The sequence below is a fragment of the Phyllobates terribilis genome, unplaced genomic scaffold (assembly GCF_046119375.1).
Source record: "Phyllobates terribilis strain yellow unplaced genomic scaffold, ASM4611937v1 Scaffold_11__3_contigs__length_659146591, whole genome shotgun sequence".
Lineage (NCBI taxonomy): Eukaryota > Metazoa > Chordata > Amphibia > Anura > Dendrobatidae > Phyllobates > Phyllobates terribilis.
Window position 1 is genome coordinate 52,338,388 of NW_027362771.1, and position 20,740 is coordinate 52,359,127.

At 47.9% G+C, this 20,740-nt stretch overlaps 1 protein-coding gene across 3 annotated transcripts in view; it reads left to right on the top strand.

Moving 5' to 3' along the window:
- LOC141165557 (E3 ubiquitin-protein ligase RNF14-like) overlaps positions 1–20,740 on the top strand; it is a 59,385-nt gene that overhangs the window by 13,846 nt on the left and 24,799 nt on the right. For 2 of the 3 annotated variants that reach the window (XM_073651253.1, XM_073651252.1), the window contains exons 5-6: positions 11,722–11,950; positions 18,174–18,340. In XM_073651253.1, coding sequence (XP_073507354.1) covers positions 11,722–11,950; positions 18,174–18,340 — 396 coding nt within the window. The remainder of the gene's footprint in view (positions 1–11,721; positions 11,951–18,173; positions 18,341–20,740) is intronic. The other variant, XM_073651254.1, reaches the window with a different exon arrangement.

The window sequence follows — 20,740 nt, forward strand, 5'->3', positions numbered from 1 at the left end:
CTGATCCTTAGACAGACTGGCAGGTGCTGGTAGGCAGACTGTTGGACCGCAGGAATGCAAGCAGAAAGACAGATCACAGGCAGGTATCAAGCAGGAATCTGGCAGGTAACTGGCAGGTATCTGGTAACGGGACCTGAGGGCTGAAGCAGAGTTGATAGGCTTTGCAACAACATTGCTCGGGCACCTCCATTTTGGAGGAGGTGCCTTATATATGGTGAGATCCTCCGGCCATTGGCCGGGGACTCCTTAGGACGGCGCGCGCGGCCCCTTTTAGAGAGGGGGAGCGCGCGCGCGCTCTAAGCACAGTAGCCGGGAAGCAGCGCGCGCTGCCAGCAGAGCGGGAGGAAGACGCCGGACACGGAGCGGAGAGGTGAGGGGAACGGCGTCCCTGCCTAGCAGGAGGCAGGGACGCCGACGCTACACTAATCGTGTACCATTGAAAAGTCCTCGTTTTGTATTCAAATTTCCCAACAACATAATAATGCTGCCCACCTTAAGTCTAAGGCAATGACTTGGCATGGCTGATGGGGTTAAGCTATTTAAAAATTCAATAGGAAAATGTTCCCTTTCATCGTCGTCATCTACAACAACAGAGTCATTGCTCCAACGTCAGCTGATGTTTTTCTCGGACTCACCTCAACATTAAGCTCCTTATGTAGTAAGTAGTGATAAGTGAGCAGTAAAATGCTCGGGTGCTCGATGCTCGGGTCGAGCACATTGGAATACTTGGGTGCTTGACCTGAGCAACGAGCCCAATGTAAGTCTATGGGAAACTCGAGCATTTTTCAGACGGCTCCACCCGACGGTCTGCAGAGGGCCTAAAAATTGCCCAAATCTATGGGAACAGTACTCAAATGACATGGGAACAGCATGGGGAAGACCCCTAGAAGCATTTCTGACTCCCAGGTCACTGCTGTGAACAACGTTGTCAGCGGTATTACGCCACTTTTACAGACTCACAATAAAACATACAAACATACAAAAACTAAACCAAATTGCATTTTCCTGGGAAATATGTCAAGGAACATCCTTTCCAGGGTAATGACTTGTATATAAGGCAAAATAAATATACAAAAATGCTCCCCACACCTTGGGTTATGTTCACACGTAGTGTTATTGATGCGTTTTTGCACTTTTGCCTTGCTTTCAACCAAGACAAATGCATTCACTGGGAAATGTCATTTTAACAATTTACAACCTTATCAGGCCATGTGGTGTGTGACACATCATCAGACACATGCATACAGTGCTGAAAAGACATGGGAACAACATGGGGAAGACCCTGGAAGCATCTCTGACTCCCAGGTCACTACCTAAAAGTGTGCCCATCATAAGTGATCCTTGGCGCATGCAAAGATGTCTCCCGCCATGCACCTGTCATTGCAGACTTGCAACAATCACCGTCCACGTCCTTGTCCCAGTGCAGATTTAAGTTGTCCCTACCCCATTCCTTGGAAAGCAAGCGCAAGTATGCAGCCAGCCACCCACCAACCCACAGGCTGCAATACTATACTGCCGAATTTTTGACAGCTGCTTGCACTTGAAATGTGGCCTTTTAGGCTCGTGGAGGCAGAAGCTGTCCACAATCTTATGGTGGCGGCGACCGAATATCCATACTCGGTCCCCAGCAACCACTATTTCTCCCGGTATCGTCTCCGCCTTCTACAAGCACGGGTCCCACAACATTACCCGTGCCCTCCCCAGTGAACTTACTGGGAAGGACCGCCTACCCACAAACACGTGGTCAGGTGAATGTGGCCAGGGATTGTATGGAGCCAGTCCACAGCTTGTCAGTGAGTTGTATTTCACCAGCCATATTCTTTAACTTGGTGAAAGGACTTGGGAAACCGTATCTACTCCAGCTGTAATTTCTCCCAGGAAGTCCTCTAAAGCTGCTTGCACTTGAAATGTGGCCTTTTTGGCTCGTGGAGCTTTTCACAACCTCATGCCGGAGGCGGTCGGGTGTCCATACTCTGTCCCCAGCCTTCACTATTTCTCCAGATGTTGTCTCCGCCTTCCACAAGCGTGGGTCCCACAACATTACCCGTGCCCTCCCCAGTGTACTTACTGGGAAGGACCACCTAACCACAAACACGTGGACAGGTGACTGTGGCCAAGGATGGTACGGAGCCAGTTCACATTAAAAATGCAGCCATAGAGTGTCCGGGAACCTTCCCACACTTCTCTTAGCCAGAGATGCTTCTCAGCAGGGTTGGACGAGCCCACCAGAGAATCCACGGGTGGGCCCTGGCTTCTCCATCAGGAGAGTTCATGATAGGCGCAAACTTTGCAGCTGCTATGGGGCTTTTGAGCGGGGGAGAAAGGTGGGCCCTCAGAATCAAATCCTCTGGTGGGCCCAATGTTTTTCAGTCTCGCACTGCTTCTCAGTGAGAGTTGTATTTCACCACAGCCATATTCTTTAGCTTGGTGAAAGGACTGGCATAGAGGGAAACTGTATCTACTCTGGGTGTCATTTCTCCCAGGAAGTCCTCTAATGCAGCTTGTTGCAGAAGCAATGGCAGCCTGTCCAACATCAGCTCGCACTGGTGGACACACAAGCATCAAGCACGTCCAATCCACATTAAAAAAGCAGCCGTAGAGTGTCCGGGAACCTTTCCACACACTTTTCTTAGCCAGGGCTGCTTCTCGGCAGAGTTGGACGGGCCCACCAGAGAACCGGAGACTCCTCCGGTGGCCGTTGCCTTCTCCTTCAGGAGAGTTCATAGTGCCGAGGTGAGGCCATGATGATGAAAGAGGCCACCATCTGCTTAGTTTTCTGTTACTTGGAATGCAAGAGCAAGTATGCAGCCAGCCATACAGGCCGCAATACTAAACTGCCAGATTTCTGGGCAGCTGCTTGCACTTGAAATGTGGCTTTTTAAGCTTGTGGAGGTGGAAGATGTCCACAACCTCATGGCAGCGGCGGCCGGGTGTCCATACTCGGTCCCCAGTCGCCACTATTTCTCCCGTTATTGTCTTCGCCTTCTACAAGCGCGGGTCCCTGAACATTACTGCTGGTACTTTTCTGTGGGAATCTGCTTGTCTCCTACCAGCCTGGAATATTTCTAGTAAACTATGGTACGACGCAAAGGTATTAGCACTGCCCCCAGTACCAGTAGCCAAGCCATCCCCAATTTCCTTCTCAGGAATTTTATTGGGTAGACTGAGTGGCTGCCCAAATTAATTATTTTCTCACAAAGGAGCTGAAGATAGAGTGGCAGTAGGTGCAAGTTTCTCCAGCTTGTTAGATATCAGAGGGTGAACGGCAGCACATTGGATCAGTGGTTAGCACTGAAGCCTTGCAGCGCTGGGATCCTGGGTTCAAATCCCAGCAAGGACAACATCTGCAAGGATTTTGTATGTTCTCCCCGTGTTTGCGTGGACTTCCACCTCAGTAAAAAAGCAGCATAGCGTGTACGGGAACCTTCCCACACACTTTTCTTAGCCAGGACTGCTTCTCGGCAGGGTTGTACTGTCTCACCAGAGAATCCTCTGGTGTGCCCTGGCTTCTACATTAGGAGAGTTCATGATAGCGCAAACTTTGCAGCTGTTATGGGGCTCTTGAGTGGGGGAGAAAGGTGAGCCCTCAGAATCAAATCCTTTGGTGGGCCCAATGTTTTACAAGCTGAAACAGCGTCTCAGTGGGAGTTGTATTTCACCACAACCATATTCTTTAGCTCGGTGAAAGGACTGGCATAGAGGGAAACCGTATCTACTCCGGCTGTCATTTCTCCATCACCAGGATCCGCCCATTGTCACACATGACCATGCCTGGCTGTATGTTCAGCGGTGAGAGCCACAGATCAGGCTGCTGTGTTACAGCTTTCAACAACTCTGCAGCGGTGGGCAGTTTGTCACCTAAGCATTAAGCATGTTATCTTCAGCACAGCCTGTTGCTGCTTGGCCAAGGCAGTGCAGCAGTGCTTTCAGCTTGTGACTGATGTGGTCATTTCGGAGATAGAGGAGGAGGTGTAGGAGCTGATTACACTGAGGTTACATTGGCGACTCTGTTTTTTATACTAAAGAAAGATCCTACTGTTTTTTTGGGTTTTTTACATTATTTTTTAAGACAAATGCATTCCCCGGGAAATGTTATTTTAACATTTTATAACCTTATCTGGACATGTGGTATGTGACACATCATCAGACACATCCTGTTTCATTTATGATGGAGGGACTCTGAAAGTCACAAAGCCTATTTTTATAGGGCCATCAGGCGGCCCTTACTATTCTTAAAGGGTCAGCAGTCGGCCCTTGCTATTGTTAGAGAGCCATCAGCCGGCTATGCTTTGTTGTTGCCATTATTAACGAGTGGGTCTCCTATACTGTTATTGCATATGCAGTGACTGCAAGGGCTGCCAAAAATTCGGACGCAACCCAATACCTCTTTGAAAAGACATAGAGGAGGGTCTCAGTAAAAAAAATGTTCCCATTATAAAGGAGCGGGTCTCCTATAGTGGTAATGCCCATGCTGTGACTGCAAGGGCTGCCAAAATTTGGGAAAAACCCCACTAACAATTTAAAGACACATAGCGCAGGGCCACAGTAATGACATGTTTCCATTACAAAGGAGCGGGTGTGCTATACAGTTACAGGGTATGCAGTGAGTCCAACGGCTGACAAAATTTAGGAAAAATCCCACTAACAATTTAAAGACACATAGAGCAGGGCCACAGTAACAACAAATTCCCATTAGAAAGGAGAGGGTCTCCCATACTGTTTCCCATTGCAGTGAAGCAATGGCTGCCAAAAATTTGGAGGAACTCCAATTCCCCTTGGAAGAGACGTAGAGGTCGGAGAGCGTCCTATAAACTATTTTCTCATTATTAGGAAGTGGGTCTCTCATAGTGTTTTCCTATGCAGTGAATGCAAAAGCTGCCAAAAATTGGGAGGCACTCCAATGTCCCTTGGAAGAGACGTAAAGGGCCTCATGAAAAAATGTTCCCATTATAAAGGAGCAGGTCTCCTATAGTGGTAATGCCCATGCTGTGACTGCAAGGGCTGTCAAAATTTGGGAAAAACCCCACTAACAATTTAAAGACACATAGCGCAGGGCCACAGTAATGACATGTTTCCATTACAAAGGAGCGGGTGTGCTATACAGTTACAGGGTATGCAGTGAGTCCAACGGCTGACAAAATTTAGGAAAAACCCCACTAACAATTTAAAGACACATAGAGCAGGGCCACAGTAACAACAAATTCCCATTAGAAAGGAGAGGGTCTCCCATACTGTTTCCCATTGCAGTGAAGCAACGGCTGCCAAAAATTTGGAGGAACTCCAATTCCCCTTGGAAGAGACGTAGAGGTCGGAGAGCATCCTATAAACTATTTTCTCATTATTAGGAAGTGGGTCTCCCATAGTGTTTTCCTATGCAGTGAATGCAAAAGCTGCCAAAAATTGGGAGGCACTCCAATGCCCCTTGGAAGAGACGTAAAGGGCCTCATGAAAAAATGTTCCCATTATTAGGAAGTGGGCAGGGCCAGCATCAGCACCCAGCACACGTGGGCAAGTGCCGGGGCCCTGAGCAGGCGGGAGGCCCACTCGCGGTCGGGCACCCCGCCGGGCTATGGGCGGAGGAGAGCAGTGCCAGCGACCGCCCTTCTCCCCCACTTGCTCAGGGCCCCAGCAGCCGGATACTTACCTCTCCCCATGCCTCCGCAGATCCGCTGTCTCCCTTCTGTGCGCTCCCTGTGACGTCTCAGGTCAGAGGGTACGGTGACGTCTTTCCACCGCTCCCTCGCCTGAGCCGTCACAGGCAGCGCAGAGCGGAAAGACGCCGGTGACGCTGGAGTCCGGACCTGAGCAGCAGCAGCAGGTGAGGAGGAGTGAGGTGAGTATTTGATTTTTTTTTTAACATATGGAGGCATGGGGCATTATATGGGGGGGTAGTGACATCCTGCATGGGGCATTATATTGGGTGGGTGACATCCTGCATGGAGCATTATAAAGAGGGGGGATGACATCCTGCATGGGGCATTATATGGGGGGGTGACATCCTGCATGGAGCATTATAAAGAGGGGGGTGACATCCTGCATGGGGCATTAAATGGGGGGGTGGCATCCTGCATGGGGCATTATAAAGGGGGGGAGGGACATCCTGCATGGGGCATTATATGGGGGGGGAGTGACATCCTGCATGGGGGATTATATGGGGGGAAAGGGACATCCTGCATGGGGCATTATAAGGGGGGGACGACATCCTGCATGGAGCATTATATGAGGGGGGGAGAAGTGACATCCTGAATGGGGCATTATATGGGGGGGAGGTGACATCCTGCATGGGGCATTATATGGGGGGGGGAGTGACATCCTGCATGGGGCATTATATGGGGGGGAGATGTGACATCCTGCATGGGGCATTATATGGGGGGGAGGAGTGACATCCTGCATGGAGCATTACATGGGGGGAAGAAGTAATATCCTGCATGGGGCATTATATGGGGGAAGAGTGACATCCTGCATGGGGCATTATATGAGGGGTGACATCCTGCATGGGGCATTATATGGAGGAGAAGGGACACCCTGCATGGGGCATTATATGGGGGGGGACATCCTGCATAGGACATTATATGGGGGGGAAAAGTGATATCCTGCACGAGGCATTATATGTAGGGGGGGTGATATCCTGCATGGGGCACTATATGGGGGGAGAGGTGACATCCTGCATGGAGCATTATATTGGGGGGAGAAGTGACATCCTGCATGGGGCATTATATGGGGGGGAGAAGTGACATCCTGCATGGGGCATTATATGCACTAAGTGTATGGGCTGACAAACATTTACCCCTGGTGGGTATACATGAACATACTGTATAAAAAAAAAATTTTACGGGCATCATAAAGACTCTTTAAAAAAATGATGTGGGTGTTGCATCACGGGCCACGGCCACCCTGGTGATAAGGTGGTGGAGGATGAGGAGAAGGAGGAGGACAAGAGCAAATAGCCAAAATCAGGAAGGGCATATTCCCATGTGTGGGTGTGAAAAGATGCATGGGAATACACCTCCCAAAAAAAGACACTGGATTTGAGTTTATGCTATGCGGCTATCATTCGGTGGTGTTGAGAAGTCTGGCCCAATCCAGCCCTTGTTCATTTTTATAAGAGTCAGCCTGTCAGCATTTTCAGTTGACAAGCCACCAGCGGCACTAAAAACCTGCTCTGATAAAATGCTGGCAGCAGGGCAGGCCAGGACCTCCAAGGCGTAGAGAGCCAGTTCATTCCACGTATCCACCTTGGATACCCAATAATTATAAGGCACAGAGGAATCACAGAGGATGTTGGTACGGTCGGCAAGGTACTCCCTCAGCATCTTCCCAAACGTTGCACTCCTTGTGAGAGTACCCCGCGCCTCAGGGCTTGTGCGATGGGAGGGGCTGAGAAAATTCTCCCAGAACTTTGACAGTGTTCCCATGCCTCTGCAGGATTAGAGTTGTGTCTCTCTCGCCTGTAGTCCTAGGTTGTCCAACGAACTATGACCTCTGCCGCCAGCGTTTTCAGATGGGAAATTTTTTAATAGTTCTGCAATAAGGGTCTTCTGGTACTGCCCCATTTTTGTAGACCTGTCCACCTCAGTAATAAAAGATATAAAGTTCTCCTTGTAGTGTGGGTCTAGAAGTGTCACCAACCAGTAATGACTGTCATCCAAAATTTTTAGAACGCAAGGGTCATGGAAAAGGCAGCGTAACATAAACTCAGCCATGTGTGCCAGACTGCTAACAGGCAAGACTTCCGTGTCCTCACCAAGAGGACGAGTGACCATGCTCTCCTCCTCCTCCTCTCTGTCCTCAGGCCATCCACGCTGAACTGACGGTATGACAGTTGTGCAGGTAGTACCATCTATAGCGCATGAAACTAGCTCCTGTTCTTCCTCCTCCTTCTCTTCCTCACTGTCACCCAATCTACATTGGGATGAGATGAGGCTGGGCTGTGTGTAAGCACCCTGTATGGTTCCTTGCTCCATCTCATCGTGCTCCTCCTGCAATGCATCCTCTTTGATTGTGAGCAGAGTGCGTTTCAGAAGACAGAGAAGCGGGATGGTGATGCTAATTATGGCATCATCGCCGCTCACCATCTTGGTGGAGTCCTCAAAGTTTTGGAGGATGGTACATATGTCTGAAATCCATGTTCAACCCTGAGGTCTTGTGTGGAGTCTGAACCTAATACCGACGGCCTTGTTGATGCTGGTACTCAACAACTGCCCTCTTCTGCTCACAAATCCTTCCCAACATCTGCAGTGCAGAGTTCCAACGTGTGGGGATATCACACACCAGTCTGTGAGCCGGAAGCTGCAAACGCTGCTGAAACACGGCAAGGGCGGTGGAAGCTCTAGGTGACTTTCTAAGATGGGCACACAGGTGGCGTACTTTAACAAGCAGATCCGGCAGCTCCGGGTAGGATTTGAGAAACCGCTGAACCACGAGGTTAAGCACATGGGCCAGGCATGGTACGTGTGTGAGCTCGCCTTGCCTCAGAGCCGCCACCAGGTTCCGCCATTGTCACACACGACCATGCCTGGCTGTAGGTTCAGCGGTGTGAGCCACAGATCTGCCTGCTCTTTCAGAGCTGTCCACAACTCTTCAGCATTGTGCGGTTTGTCACCTAAGCATATTAGCTTCAGCACAGCCTGTTGCTGCTTGGCCGAGGCTGTGCTGCAGTGCTTCCAGCTTGTAACTAACGTGATCATTTCGGAGATGGAGGCTGAAGAGGAGATGGTGGCTGAGGAGGATGAGGTGGAGGAGCTAATGTTTTGGGACACGTGCTTGTGTAATACGGGGACGGCACACCGGGAGAAATAGTGGCGGCTGGGGACCGAGTACCGAGGAACGGCCGCCGCCATCAGGTTGCGGAATGCTTCCGTCTCCACGGCCTAAAAACCAACATTTAGAGCGCAAGCAGTCACAAAATGTGGGAATTTAGTAGTGTGGCCTGTGGTGCATTGGCTGCGTATTTACGCTTGCGTTCCAAGGACTGGGGTATGGACACTGAACGCTGCGCTGGGACAAGAACGTGGATATGCTGCTACTTGAGAGTGTGCAATGACAGGTGCAGGGCAGGAGGCATCTTCGCATGCACCATGGACAGGGGATTGGCTTGCATGCACAACAGTAGAAGAATCAGTGGTGCCACCCGCAGACACTGTTCCTGGACCCTGGGGTTCGGCCCACAAAGTCGGGTGCTTTGCTGCCATGTGCCTGATCATGCTGGTGGTGGTCAGGCTGGTAGTTTTGCCAGCCCTGCTGATGCTGGCCTGGTAGGTGGTGCAAATGGCCTTTTTGTGGTTATTGGCAGAGTCTTTAAAAAACAACCAGACTCGGGAAGACCTAACAGTTGTACTGGCAACTTCCTTCGTGTTGATGTTACGGGTAACGGTTGCCTGCCTTCTGTTTGCTGCCACCACACTGCTTCTTCCTGCCTGTTGGGGTGCTCTGCCTCCCTCCCCCTTTGTGCTGCTGTCCAGGGTGGTGGTGGTGGTTAAGTGACTGGAAGCAGTATCTGCTATCCAACCGATAACCTTTTCACACTGCTCTGTGTTCAATAGTGGTGTTCTGCGGTCCCCTATTAATTGGGACAGGAAGGTCGAGCAAGAAGATGTGGGTGTTTGTTGTGGCACAATTCCAGCTTGCCCACGGCCTCGATGCACCATCACCATCACGTCCAGTTCCCCATCCCTTGCCTTGCCTATTTTAAATGGAGGACAATATCTTTCACGCTCACTACAAATGGCTGAATTTGGAGTGAACTTATATGTGATCCGTGTGACGGACAAACCACAGTTTTAAATATCTGGCCTGTAGGTAACTATTTTGAACAGCAAACTGGTGTCAATAGCTTCACTGACACACTGAAACAAATTTTTAATGGAGGCCAGAAATGGCAGTATTTTCTGAAAATGTATATGTGATCCGTGTGACGGAGAAAACACAGTTTTAAATACCTGGCCTGTAGATAACTATTTTGAACATCAAACTGGTGTCAATAGCTTCACTGACACACTGAAACAAATTTTTAATGGAGGCCAGAAATGGCAGTATTTTCAGCGCAATCATATGTGATCCGTGTGACAGACACCACAGTTTTAAATAGCTGGATTTTTAGCGCTGTATTATGGAAAGGACCTGGCTGTATTCTGCAGTGCCAACAAGCAAATGGCGCAGAAAAACGGTGTTGTCTGGATTAAGCAAATAATGAGGATTAAGATCCAAAAAAATTATTCCTGGCCCCTGAGACCTGGGCCTATTTCTAGAAATATCTAACAGCAGCAGCAGACAAAACTGGAATGGAGCCTCATGTGCTATATGCACTGCAGTCTGCCATATACACTGCCTGCCTGATATCTCTGCAGATGGATTAGTCCTCAGAAGGACTGTTTGTTGAGATGGATATATGTCTAATATAGTTTGGCAAACCTACACTAACTAGAATCAAGAAAATCTCTCCCTAGCTCAGCAGCACCTCTCCCTACACTGTCTGATTCTGGAGTGACTGTGACGAGCACGGCAGTGCCAGGTCTGATATAGACCTGATCACTGTAATGCCACAATCAACATGGCTGCGGCATTACAGTGAGTGTCAGACAATTCCTGCATGTTCATTGGCTCTGTAAAGAGCGCCAAACATGCAGGAAGGGGACCCGAGCTCCCGCCGAGCAACCCCGGAAATACTTTGCGAGCGCCGAGCATCTTGAGCAGTGAGATGCTCGGGCAAGCACCGAGCAGTAGCGAGCATGCTCGCTCATCACTAGTAGTAAGATTTATCATAGTGACTCATGCCCTTTGATAAATCTGGCAGATATTTAGACTATCCAGACACGTGGTCCCCAACCTTTCTGACCTTGAGAGCCACATTCAGCTCTGAGAGAGGATTGCGAGCCACATCCAGCTCCTGCCCCCCTCACAGTAGTGGCAACTAAGGCCCTATCACGGGTATACGGTTAACCAAACCTTTTCTATAGAAATCACCCCAAAGCAGTATACCAAGATCCAGGAGTTCCCACAGTACCCCATTCAGTATTCTTCCATCAAGCACTCCCAACACACTATCACATCCAGCTTCAAACACCTCCTTTCACAGTTAGCATCATCCTGTCTCCAGCGTACCATGCATAAATTATCTCTAAATCCCTAAGACCACTATATGTGCATCCAGAGCAGAGCTGCAGAGTGCAGGGCTACTCACAAAATTTACCATTTCGAGATCTGCTCTTCATACCCGTTTGCTAGATCTGGAGCTAACACACCAAGTTGGCAGACAGCCGCGAGCCACAGTTCATGGGACCGCGAGCCATATGTGGCTCCCGAGTTGGGTTGGGGACCCCTGGTCTAGGCTACATTTACACCATTTTATTTGGTGTCTGACATTTCCATCAAAATTTTGATGAGCAAAACAATGTTTCATCTTAAGCCATCCCCTTTCCAGAAAGCCTTTCCTTTTGTAGGACAAAGTGCTGAAAGTCTCTGAAACACATTATAATTATGGTGCAAATTACGAAAGACAGTTTTGTTGGGCAAATTGCCCCAGACGTCTGGTGCATTTAGTTTGATAAATTTTCCCTCACTGATTGTAAGCAAAAAGAGCTGAATGTTCATATATTTCTTTAACAGGACATTATGCCAATGTTATTCTAGGATTGCAGGTCATAATATTGTGTGAAGTCAGCTGGTCTGGATTCCATATTTGAGTATAAATAATAAATTGCTCATGTCCATGTGTACTTGCAGGTAAAGGATCTGGTAGGGGAGCAACTTTTTTGCCGCTATGATCGTCTCCTCCTGAAGTCAGGATTGGAGTTAATGGCTGATATTTTGTTCTGCCCACGTCCAGGCTGTCAGACACCAGTCATGCTGGAGCCAGAAGGTGAAATGGGTATTTGTACAGTCTGTCAGTATGCATTTTGTGTTTATTGCAAAAAGACCTTTCATGGAATCACAGGCTGCACAGTGAATTCAGGTATGTTCAGTATCTCATGTGTCTGTACTAACATGGCCAATGGTATATATATTTTGTAGTCTTTAATGTTAACTGATCTGTATGCAGTTTGCAGTAAACTATATATAGTTTTCTTGTCATTTTATGTTTAAAAAGTAACCATCATTTTAATTTTTCTTTCATATATTGTGGTAAGACGACTCACTTGGCTGCTTCCAGAAGAATACACAGTAACGTTTTCATCTGCAGGTTTATTTAGATTGGCAAAAAGCACTGCAGGTTCCACAAAATAAACACAGCCTTGCTGGCAGAACAGCAAAACCAAAAGATAAACGACCGCACAGTCCATATATATGCGGGATTCGCCTGCTTAAGTTGCAGCACACTTCAGTTCCTCCTGAGCCGAAGTTCCACAGTCAGGAGACTTCCTTCTACAAACTCACAACAGAGAGAAAAAAACAGTGACTGAGCATTTAACTTCCCCAGCCACACCCTTGAGGTGGAGATATGGCGAATGACTTCACACCCTTCTCAATGTCATTCACAATAAAACACTCCCTTTTAAAATGGTGGTTTAACCCCCAACACATAACATGCTGGAGAACTTGTAGGTTTAGCTCACTGAAGCTAGTAGCCACAGTGAAACATATCTCCCCTCACATATATCACCAGTGACTCTGTCACATATTTCCCCCCTCTGTCCAAAGCTGAGGGTTAGGGCACCTTCAAACACCAAACAGGGAATTCTGGAGAGGACATCAGTGTTACCGTGTAACTTCCCGGGTCTATGCTCCACAGGAAAATTAAAGTCTTGGAGACCTAAAAACCACCTGGTCACCTGGGCATTCTTACCCTTCTTTTCCCTCAACCATCTCAAAGGGGCATGGTCTGACAACAGTTTAAACTTCCGGCCTAGTAGGTAATATCTTAGCATATCTATGGCCCATTTTATGGCTATGCACTCTTTCTCTACTATAGCGTCGTTTTTCTCGCAGGAAGACAGCTTTCTGCTCAGATACAGGATGGGATGCTCTTCACCATTTATCTCTTGGGACAGCACAGCTCCTAGGCCAACAGCTGAAGCGTCTGTTTGTACCACAAATTCTTTATTAAAGTCTGGTGCGACCAGGACCAGCTGCTTACACAGTGCCATCTTCACCTGTTCGAACGCCATCTCCGTTTCACGCGTCCATTTCACCATCGCTGATTTGGTGCCTTTCAGAAGATCCGTCAGTGGTGCGGCAATTATGTCAAAATTTGGGATAAACCTTCAGTAATATCCCACAATTCCAAGAAACGCTCTCACCTGCTTATTGGAGAGCAGTTACGGCCAGTTCTGGATTGCCTCGATCTTATTGACTTGCGGCTTGATTTCGCCTCTCCCGACGACATAGCCTAAGTACTTAACCTCTTCCTTCCCAATGGCACTTTTTTTTGATTTATACTAAACCTCAGAGCATCCAGAATCTTGTACCTTTGGTATATGAGTAGTCCAGTCTGGGCTAAAGACGACAATGTCATCAAGGTAGGCTGCGGCATTCTTCTTATGTGGGGCGAGGATCCGATTCATGGCCCTCTGGAAGGTGGCTGGGGCCCTCTGCAGTCCGAAAGGCATTCATGTGTATTGGAAACACCCATCAAGGTTTGAGAAAGCAGTCTTCTCCTTGGCCCTCTGGGACATGGGGATCTGCCAGTAGCCCTTCGTCAGGTTGAGGGTGGTGATATACCTCGCAGGTCCAAGCCTCTCGATGAGTTCGGGGCATCGGGTATGCGTCACACTTGGATACCTCATTCAGCCGGTGATAGTCACTACAAAATCTCCACTCTCTGGCGGGCTTTGGCACGAAAACGATGGGACTTGACTATCTGCTCTTTGATTCCTCTATCACACCGAGGTCCAGCATCCTCTTCACCTAGGTAGAGATTACCTCATGGCAGGCTTCAGGAATCCTATAGAGCTTAAGGTTTACCCTAACATGCGCTTCTGTCAGCATGTCATGTTCGACCACCGGCGTACGCCCTGGCAACTCTGAGAACAGGTCACAGTTCCGTTGCAGCAGCTCTCTACACTGTTGCTTCTGGGCCAGCAATAGAGTCTCTGCTATTGTTACGTCCTCCACTCTGGCTTTGGGACTGGCTCCCAAACAAGAAGCCCTCAGCATTTCCCGATCTCACCACGGCATGAGCAAGTTCACATGATATACTTTATGCGGCTTTCTTCGGCCAGGCTGGTGGACTTTGTAGTTCACTTTGCTGAGTTTCTCCACCACCTCATACGAGCCTTGCCACTTGGCTAGGAACTTGCTCTTGACGTCGGGAATAAGCACCAGAATGCGATCCCCAGGCTGGAACTGCCTCAGCCTCGGTGATTGGTTATACACCCTTGCCTGTGCTTCCTGTGGCTGGAGGAAATGTTCCTTCACGATAGGTATCACTTTCGTCATTCTCTCTTGCAACTGGGCAACATGTTTGATGATGCTCTGGTGGGGCATGACCACGGCCTCCCCATGTATGCAGTAAACGCTCACAGTTTTGGCTGATCCCTGGTGGGGAAGGGTGGCACTTATTAGGGTCACCAGACTCCCAGAGTCCAACAGTCCAAGCACCCTTACTCCATTAACGGACACAGCACATGCCTGTCACCCCTCGCTGGGTTGACAGTCTGCACTGCAGACCGGATAAGCGTAATAACAACGTCTGCTTAGGCTGCAGTCCATTGGCTCAGGGGACATATGACACTGGGCGGCTAGGTGTCCAGGATTATGACACCACCTACAGACGACATCCTTAACAGCCTTTGCGGGACCCTCAGTGGGATTGGGACGCCCCCCAGTTGTGGCACTAAACCACCTCTGTAGTGAACCCGCTCCCCTCTGGGTATTCCAGAATGGGGAAGTGACTATGCCCGGTTTCCCGAGGGATTTCTTGACCACTTGATTCCTCTCTACAAGGCCAATGAGGTTGTCTGCGTTCCGAGGGTTGCCCTGAGCAACCCAGGTCTGCACCGGCCTGGGAAGGGAATGAATGAATCTGTCCATCACCACACGCTCAAGCATCTGGCCAGGAGTGGAAGACTCTGGCTGCAACCATTTTTGGACTAGATGTAACAAGTCAAACATCTGTGAGCAAGGGGGTTTGTCACCAGAATACGCCCAGTGGTGGACCCTTTGAGCTCTAACAAACATAGTCACTCCAGAGCGTGCCAATATCTTAGTCTTTAACTTGGCATATTCCTGTGCATCCTGTAGGGCCAGGTCATAATAAGCCTTTTGGGGTTCACATGTTAAATAGGGGGCCAGCACCTCCGCCCACTGCTCCGGCGGTAGCTTTTTTCGCTCTGCTACCCTTTCCAAACACAGACAAAAATGCCTCAACATCATCACCTGGGGTCATCTTTTGCATAGCTCGCCTTACCGCCTTCCGGACAGAAGACAGATTTTTACATTATTGTGTTATTAATATTAGTAAGATTCTATACAGATGGGAGGGGACAGGAGAAGGAAGGAGCTTTGGCTGCAGCTCCTCCTCCTCTTCTTTCCACATCACATAAAATCATGGGCGTACCCAGGATCAAAACCAGAGGGGGGGCAACCATGCTCACAGATACCGAAGAGAAATATATATATAGTACAATGCAAAGATTTCACTTCTTACATTACATGAGTGATATCTATTGTAAATTCCACAATAGCTCAGAAACCGGCGAATCGCTCCACACGGTATACTGGCCGCCATAAAATGCCCCATACAGGATACTGGTCCCCATATAACGCTCTATACAGGATACTGGCCCCCATATAACGCTCCATACAGAATACTGGCCCCCATATAATGCTCCATACAGAATACTGGCCCCCATATAACGCTCCATACAGAATACTGGCCCACATATAACGCTCCATACAGGATGCTGGCCCCCATATAATGCTCCATACAGAATACTGGCCCCCATAAAATGCTCCATACAGAATACTGGCCCCCATATAACGCTCCATACGGAATACTGGCCCCCATATAACACTCCATACAGGATACTGGCCCCCATATAACGCTCCATGCAGGATACTGGCCCCCATATAACGCTCCATGCAGGATACTGGCCCCCATATAATGCTCCATACAGAATACTGGCCAACATATAACGCTCCATACAGAATACTGGCCCCCATATAATGCTCCATACAGAATACTGGCCCCCATATAACGCTCCATGCAGGCTGTTCCCCCCAGATAATGCCCCATGCAGGCTGTTCCCCCCCACATAATGCCCCATGCAGGCTGTTCCCCCCACATAATGCCCCACGCAGGCTGTTCCCCCCAGATAATGCCCCATGCAGGCTGTTCCCCCCCATATAATGCCCCATGTAGGATGTCACCCCACCTTATAATGCCCCATGCAGGATGACAACCCCACCTTCCTTATAATGCCCCATGCAGGATGTCACACCCCCCCTCCCTTATAATGCCCCATGCAGGATGTCACACACACCCTCTCCCTTATAATGCCCCATGCAGGATGTCACCCCCCCTCCCTTATAATGCCCCATGCAGGATGTCACGCCACCCCCCCTTATAATACCCCATGCAGTATGTCACCCCCCCCCTTATAATGCCCCATGCAGGATGTCACACACCCCCACCTCACCCCCCTCCCTTATATTGCCACAGGCCTCCATATAATAAAAAAAAATAATCAAATACTCACCTCACATCTCACCTGCTGCCGCTGCTCCAGACTCCAGCGTCGCCGGCCTCATCCCGCTCTGCGCTGTGACTGCTCAGGAGAGAGCGCGGTGTAAAGACATCACCGCGCTCTCTGACCCGAGACGTCACAGTGCAGCAGCCGCGGAGGATGCTGGAGCTGCTGCGGGGGCACGGGGAGGGGTAAGTATTGTGCCGGGTGCCGGGGCCATGAGCAAGCGGGGGGGGAGCGGGCGCTGACGGTGAGGGGCCCCCCCCTGCCTGCTCAGGGCCCCGGCATTTGCCCGGGTGCGCCGGGTGCTGACGCCGACCCTGGTGTGCGGCTTGCGTGCCATCTATCTCAGTAATGTAAAAATCTGTCTTCACTGAATACAGATTTTACCTGTGAATTGAGAATTTTGATAATTTGTAGCAAAACTATATTTTATTTATGGTGAAAAACTGAGGAAACCCTGCAATACAATAGTAGTCCTGCAGTGATGCTTCTGACAGGTCTTGAGCACTAGCTGTTGTGATAAAGTCACTGGCAAAGTACTGGAGGGGGGATGTGTAGCACTGAGATTGTTCGCTCCAGTAATTAAATATAGGAAAAAGGTTCCAGCACACAAAGGAATAAGGTGTTAATCAGCCATCTTTAGTACTAGGATGATCAAACACCTGTAGAAAGGGAAGCGGTCAAAGGATAAAATACTAACCTTTTACAGCATTTGGTGTGGGGTGGGTCTGGAGGCAGAAGCTCTGGAACTGTTTTGTCATGTGAAGGAAAGATAAACCTTGGGTTGTTTGTTCCTGAAGCGGACTGTTACCAGTAGCAACAAGGATTGGGCCATAAGTTATGTTTTTTTTTCCTATTAGGCCGGGAAGGCCGTGTTTGTTTTTTCTAACATTACCGTGGTTTATGCAGCACTCTTAATAAACCCAGTGGAAGACTTACACAGTGTTTCTGTGTCTACATCTATGTGCAACCAACTGAGCTGATCTACCACACTGTATAGATGCTTGGATCACACATAACACTTAGTTTAACTACAATTTCCTTTTCAAACACATCCTCCACCAGCCAAAAAGAATGCAAATGAAACCACATGACCTGTTGAAGTTCCAGTTTAGAAGGAATCCAGAGACTCATCCATTTTTCTCTCAAGGAACACATTAACAATACAATGCATAAAAGCCATACCAATACTGCTTGCTATGGACATAATTTTGACATGCCTTTCTGTGCTAAATTTACTGCTTTTTACTTGAAGTTTTATTCCCATCTTGGGCATTTATACCATATTCACAGGATATGTGTGATTCATACCCATCTCAAGAATAGATCCACTTGAAATGCTTGCTTGCCTCTTTTCAAAACTCCCATAGGAGTAAATAAAGGCATACAGTACATGTGCAACCATCTCTCTTTTCTCAATAGCAATTCATGAAATTAGTGCATCTATCAGATATTTATGGCATATGGTTGCTGTGAATAAGCCAAAAATTTCAGAGAAAAAAAATGCCCTATAATAAAGATATGTTATGTTTTCTTGATTACTCTCAGAAAAACTCGCTGAATTAATTAAAGAGCATCAGGCTGCTGATAAGAAAGGAAAGAGATTACTAGAGCAGAGATTTGAACAACTTAAAAAGGTTGTTGAACATTTAAAGAATGTGGAGTGGATAGGAGAGAACTCCAAGCCGTGCCCTTCTTGTAAAGCTCCCATTCAGGTAAAGTATGAGAAACAGCAGGATAGAGCTGACATTTTCCTCTGTCATTTCTCAGGCAAATCTTAGAGAAACGCTATTTAAGTTACTTTCAGAAATTGTTTGTGTCATCTTGTGTTTTGGCAACTATCCACGCCATGCCTTAAAAAGAATGCAGACTTGGTTCAGCTGAGACTGCATTTCAACAGTGAGAGGCAGATTAGCAGAAGTCAGACACTTCTAGCACATTATATTCAAGGGGAAACATTTAGATACACAAAATGTATAAAAATAAATAAATCAAAATAATTGCTTTAGCTCTTCTTTTTAGAATTTGGCTATACAGTTTGCATGGCCAATAAAAAGCTAAACAGCCACATGCTGCCATTGACCAGCAGTAACCGCTGTATTAGTATGGCACTGCCTAGGGACCAGGGCAGAGGAATGTGACAATGTGCAGTAAGACACAAAGATCAATAAGCCATGCCCCTTAGCTAAGCCACACCATGCTGCAGGAATGCAACTTCCAGTTATGATTCTGTGAATCATTAATGTAACATTGCTGTACATGCTATTTGAAGGTGTTTTGAGATCTTACTAAGGATTTGCTCACAGTGCCATTTTGTAATGTGTTTGGGGCTTCTGTCTCAGTATCCCTAAAAATGAGAATTCAAATGAACCCCCAGTAGAGCCATAGTCTAGGTTTGTGCTTTTTTCTGAAAGTGTCTGATTTTTCAGACAGGCACAAAAACGTAGCAGACTTTTGTTCTGGGTCCTTTTATAAAGACAGAATCTGAAATAATGGATGCTTTCAGAAAAAAAAGTGCAAACTGAGTTCATTTGAGCTCTGTTTGTGTTACAGCACTCTATATCTCTTTTGGGTTGGGTTTATCGGAAACAGACAGAACCCCCAAACACACTGCATAAATGAAGTGTGAACAAGGCTTGGGGCTTTTTTAACAAATGTCAATAATTGTTACATACTGTGGAGACTAGAGCCATTTTAAGATATTTGTGGAGTCATTGCAAAGATTTCAGTGGGCCTGATGTATTTTTGGAAAGCATTTTGTCACAGTTCCACCCCTCAATGTGTCTGGGATGCAGTTACTGACAGCTCAGTCGTCCAATCTTGTGCAGGAGCGTGCTAAAGCTGTCAGTACTTTGATAGTTCGGCTGTACAATCTGGTGCAGGAGCGTGCTAAAGCTGTCAGTACTTTGATAGTTCGGCTGTACAATCTGGTGCAGGAGCGTGCTAAAGCTGTCAGTACTTTGATAGTTCAGCTGTACCATCTGGTGCAGGGGCATGCTAAGCTGTCGGTATTTTGATTGACAGTTGGGCTGGCCAATCTGAGACTGCAATGTTTTGGGCTGAATTCAGGTGTTCCCTGTCCCAGGTGATTGCCCAGCTACTTAGCTGGGCTGTCATCCCTAGATCTCTGCAAGATGTACATTCAGCTCTGTGCGGTTTGTCTCTCTGTGCCTTGTGTTCTGCTTTTGGATCCTTTTGCTGCCTGATCTTGGACCTTGTTCTGACCATCCTTTTTGCCTGCTCCCTGTGCTCTGATCTGCTTTCCTCCTAGTATTCTGACCTCAGACTGTTATCTGACTACTCCTTTGTCTCTTCCCTTTGTTTATGACCTACCCTGCTAGCTTTTCACCTCGGACGCCTTGGCTACCCTGACTCTTAGCTTGTCCGCGAGAAGTGACTCAGCGTCACACATTTCACCTGAAAAACTGCATTCGCAAAGAAACATCAGAAAACCACTGCAATTTCTGTTAAAATTGCATGTGCCTTGTAACATGCACTTTCCATCTACAGTACTTAAAGGATTTGTTCCAGATAAGGGTTACTTTTGTGTACCATGCCAAATCCTACACAAACTGGTAGGATTTTGCTCTGTTTGCTGGTTTGAGCTTTCATGAGATTTGTATACTTGAGGTCATTTTTCTATGAGCTTCTTTTCCTGCTTCTCTCATTGAACACTGAAACAATCAGGAAAATAAGCTAGTTGGCAAGTGACAGCAAGTATACAAATAGGATATAAGAAGTCATGTGATGGCCACTTAAACTGGCAATCAGACCAGAATTGTAACTGTGTATATTACACACTGTTTGGCATCATTCAGACATTTTTTTTCTCATACGTGAAAAGAAAACATACCGATTTAGTATGTGTGTCAGTTTTTACCATCAATGTGGCAACCATTTGTCTCTTTGAAAAAAATTTTTCCAACCTTCTTGTAATGCACACGCCCGGGCTGAGCGGCGTGTGCGTGTGATTCCACTGGACCGTGCCAGAGAGTGAATGCCTGGAGGGGCGTAACTAGGTATTCACCCAATCCGACCAGGGTCGCACGACGGCATACGACGCCAGTGCACCAAGGAGGAACCGAGCAGAGGGACCAGGTGCTACTCCAGGACAG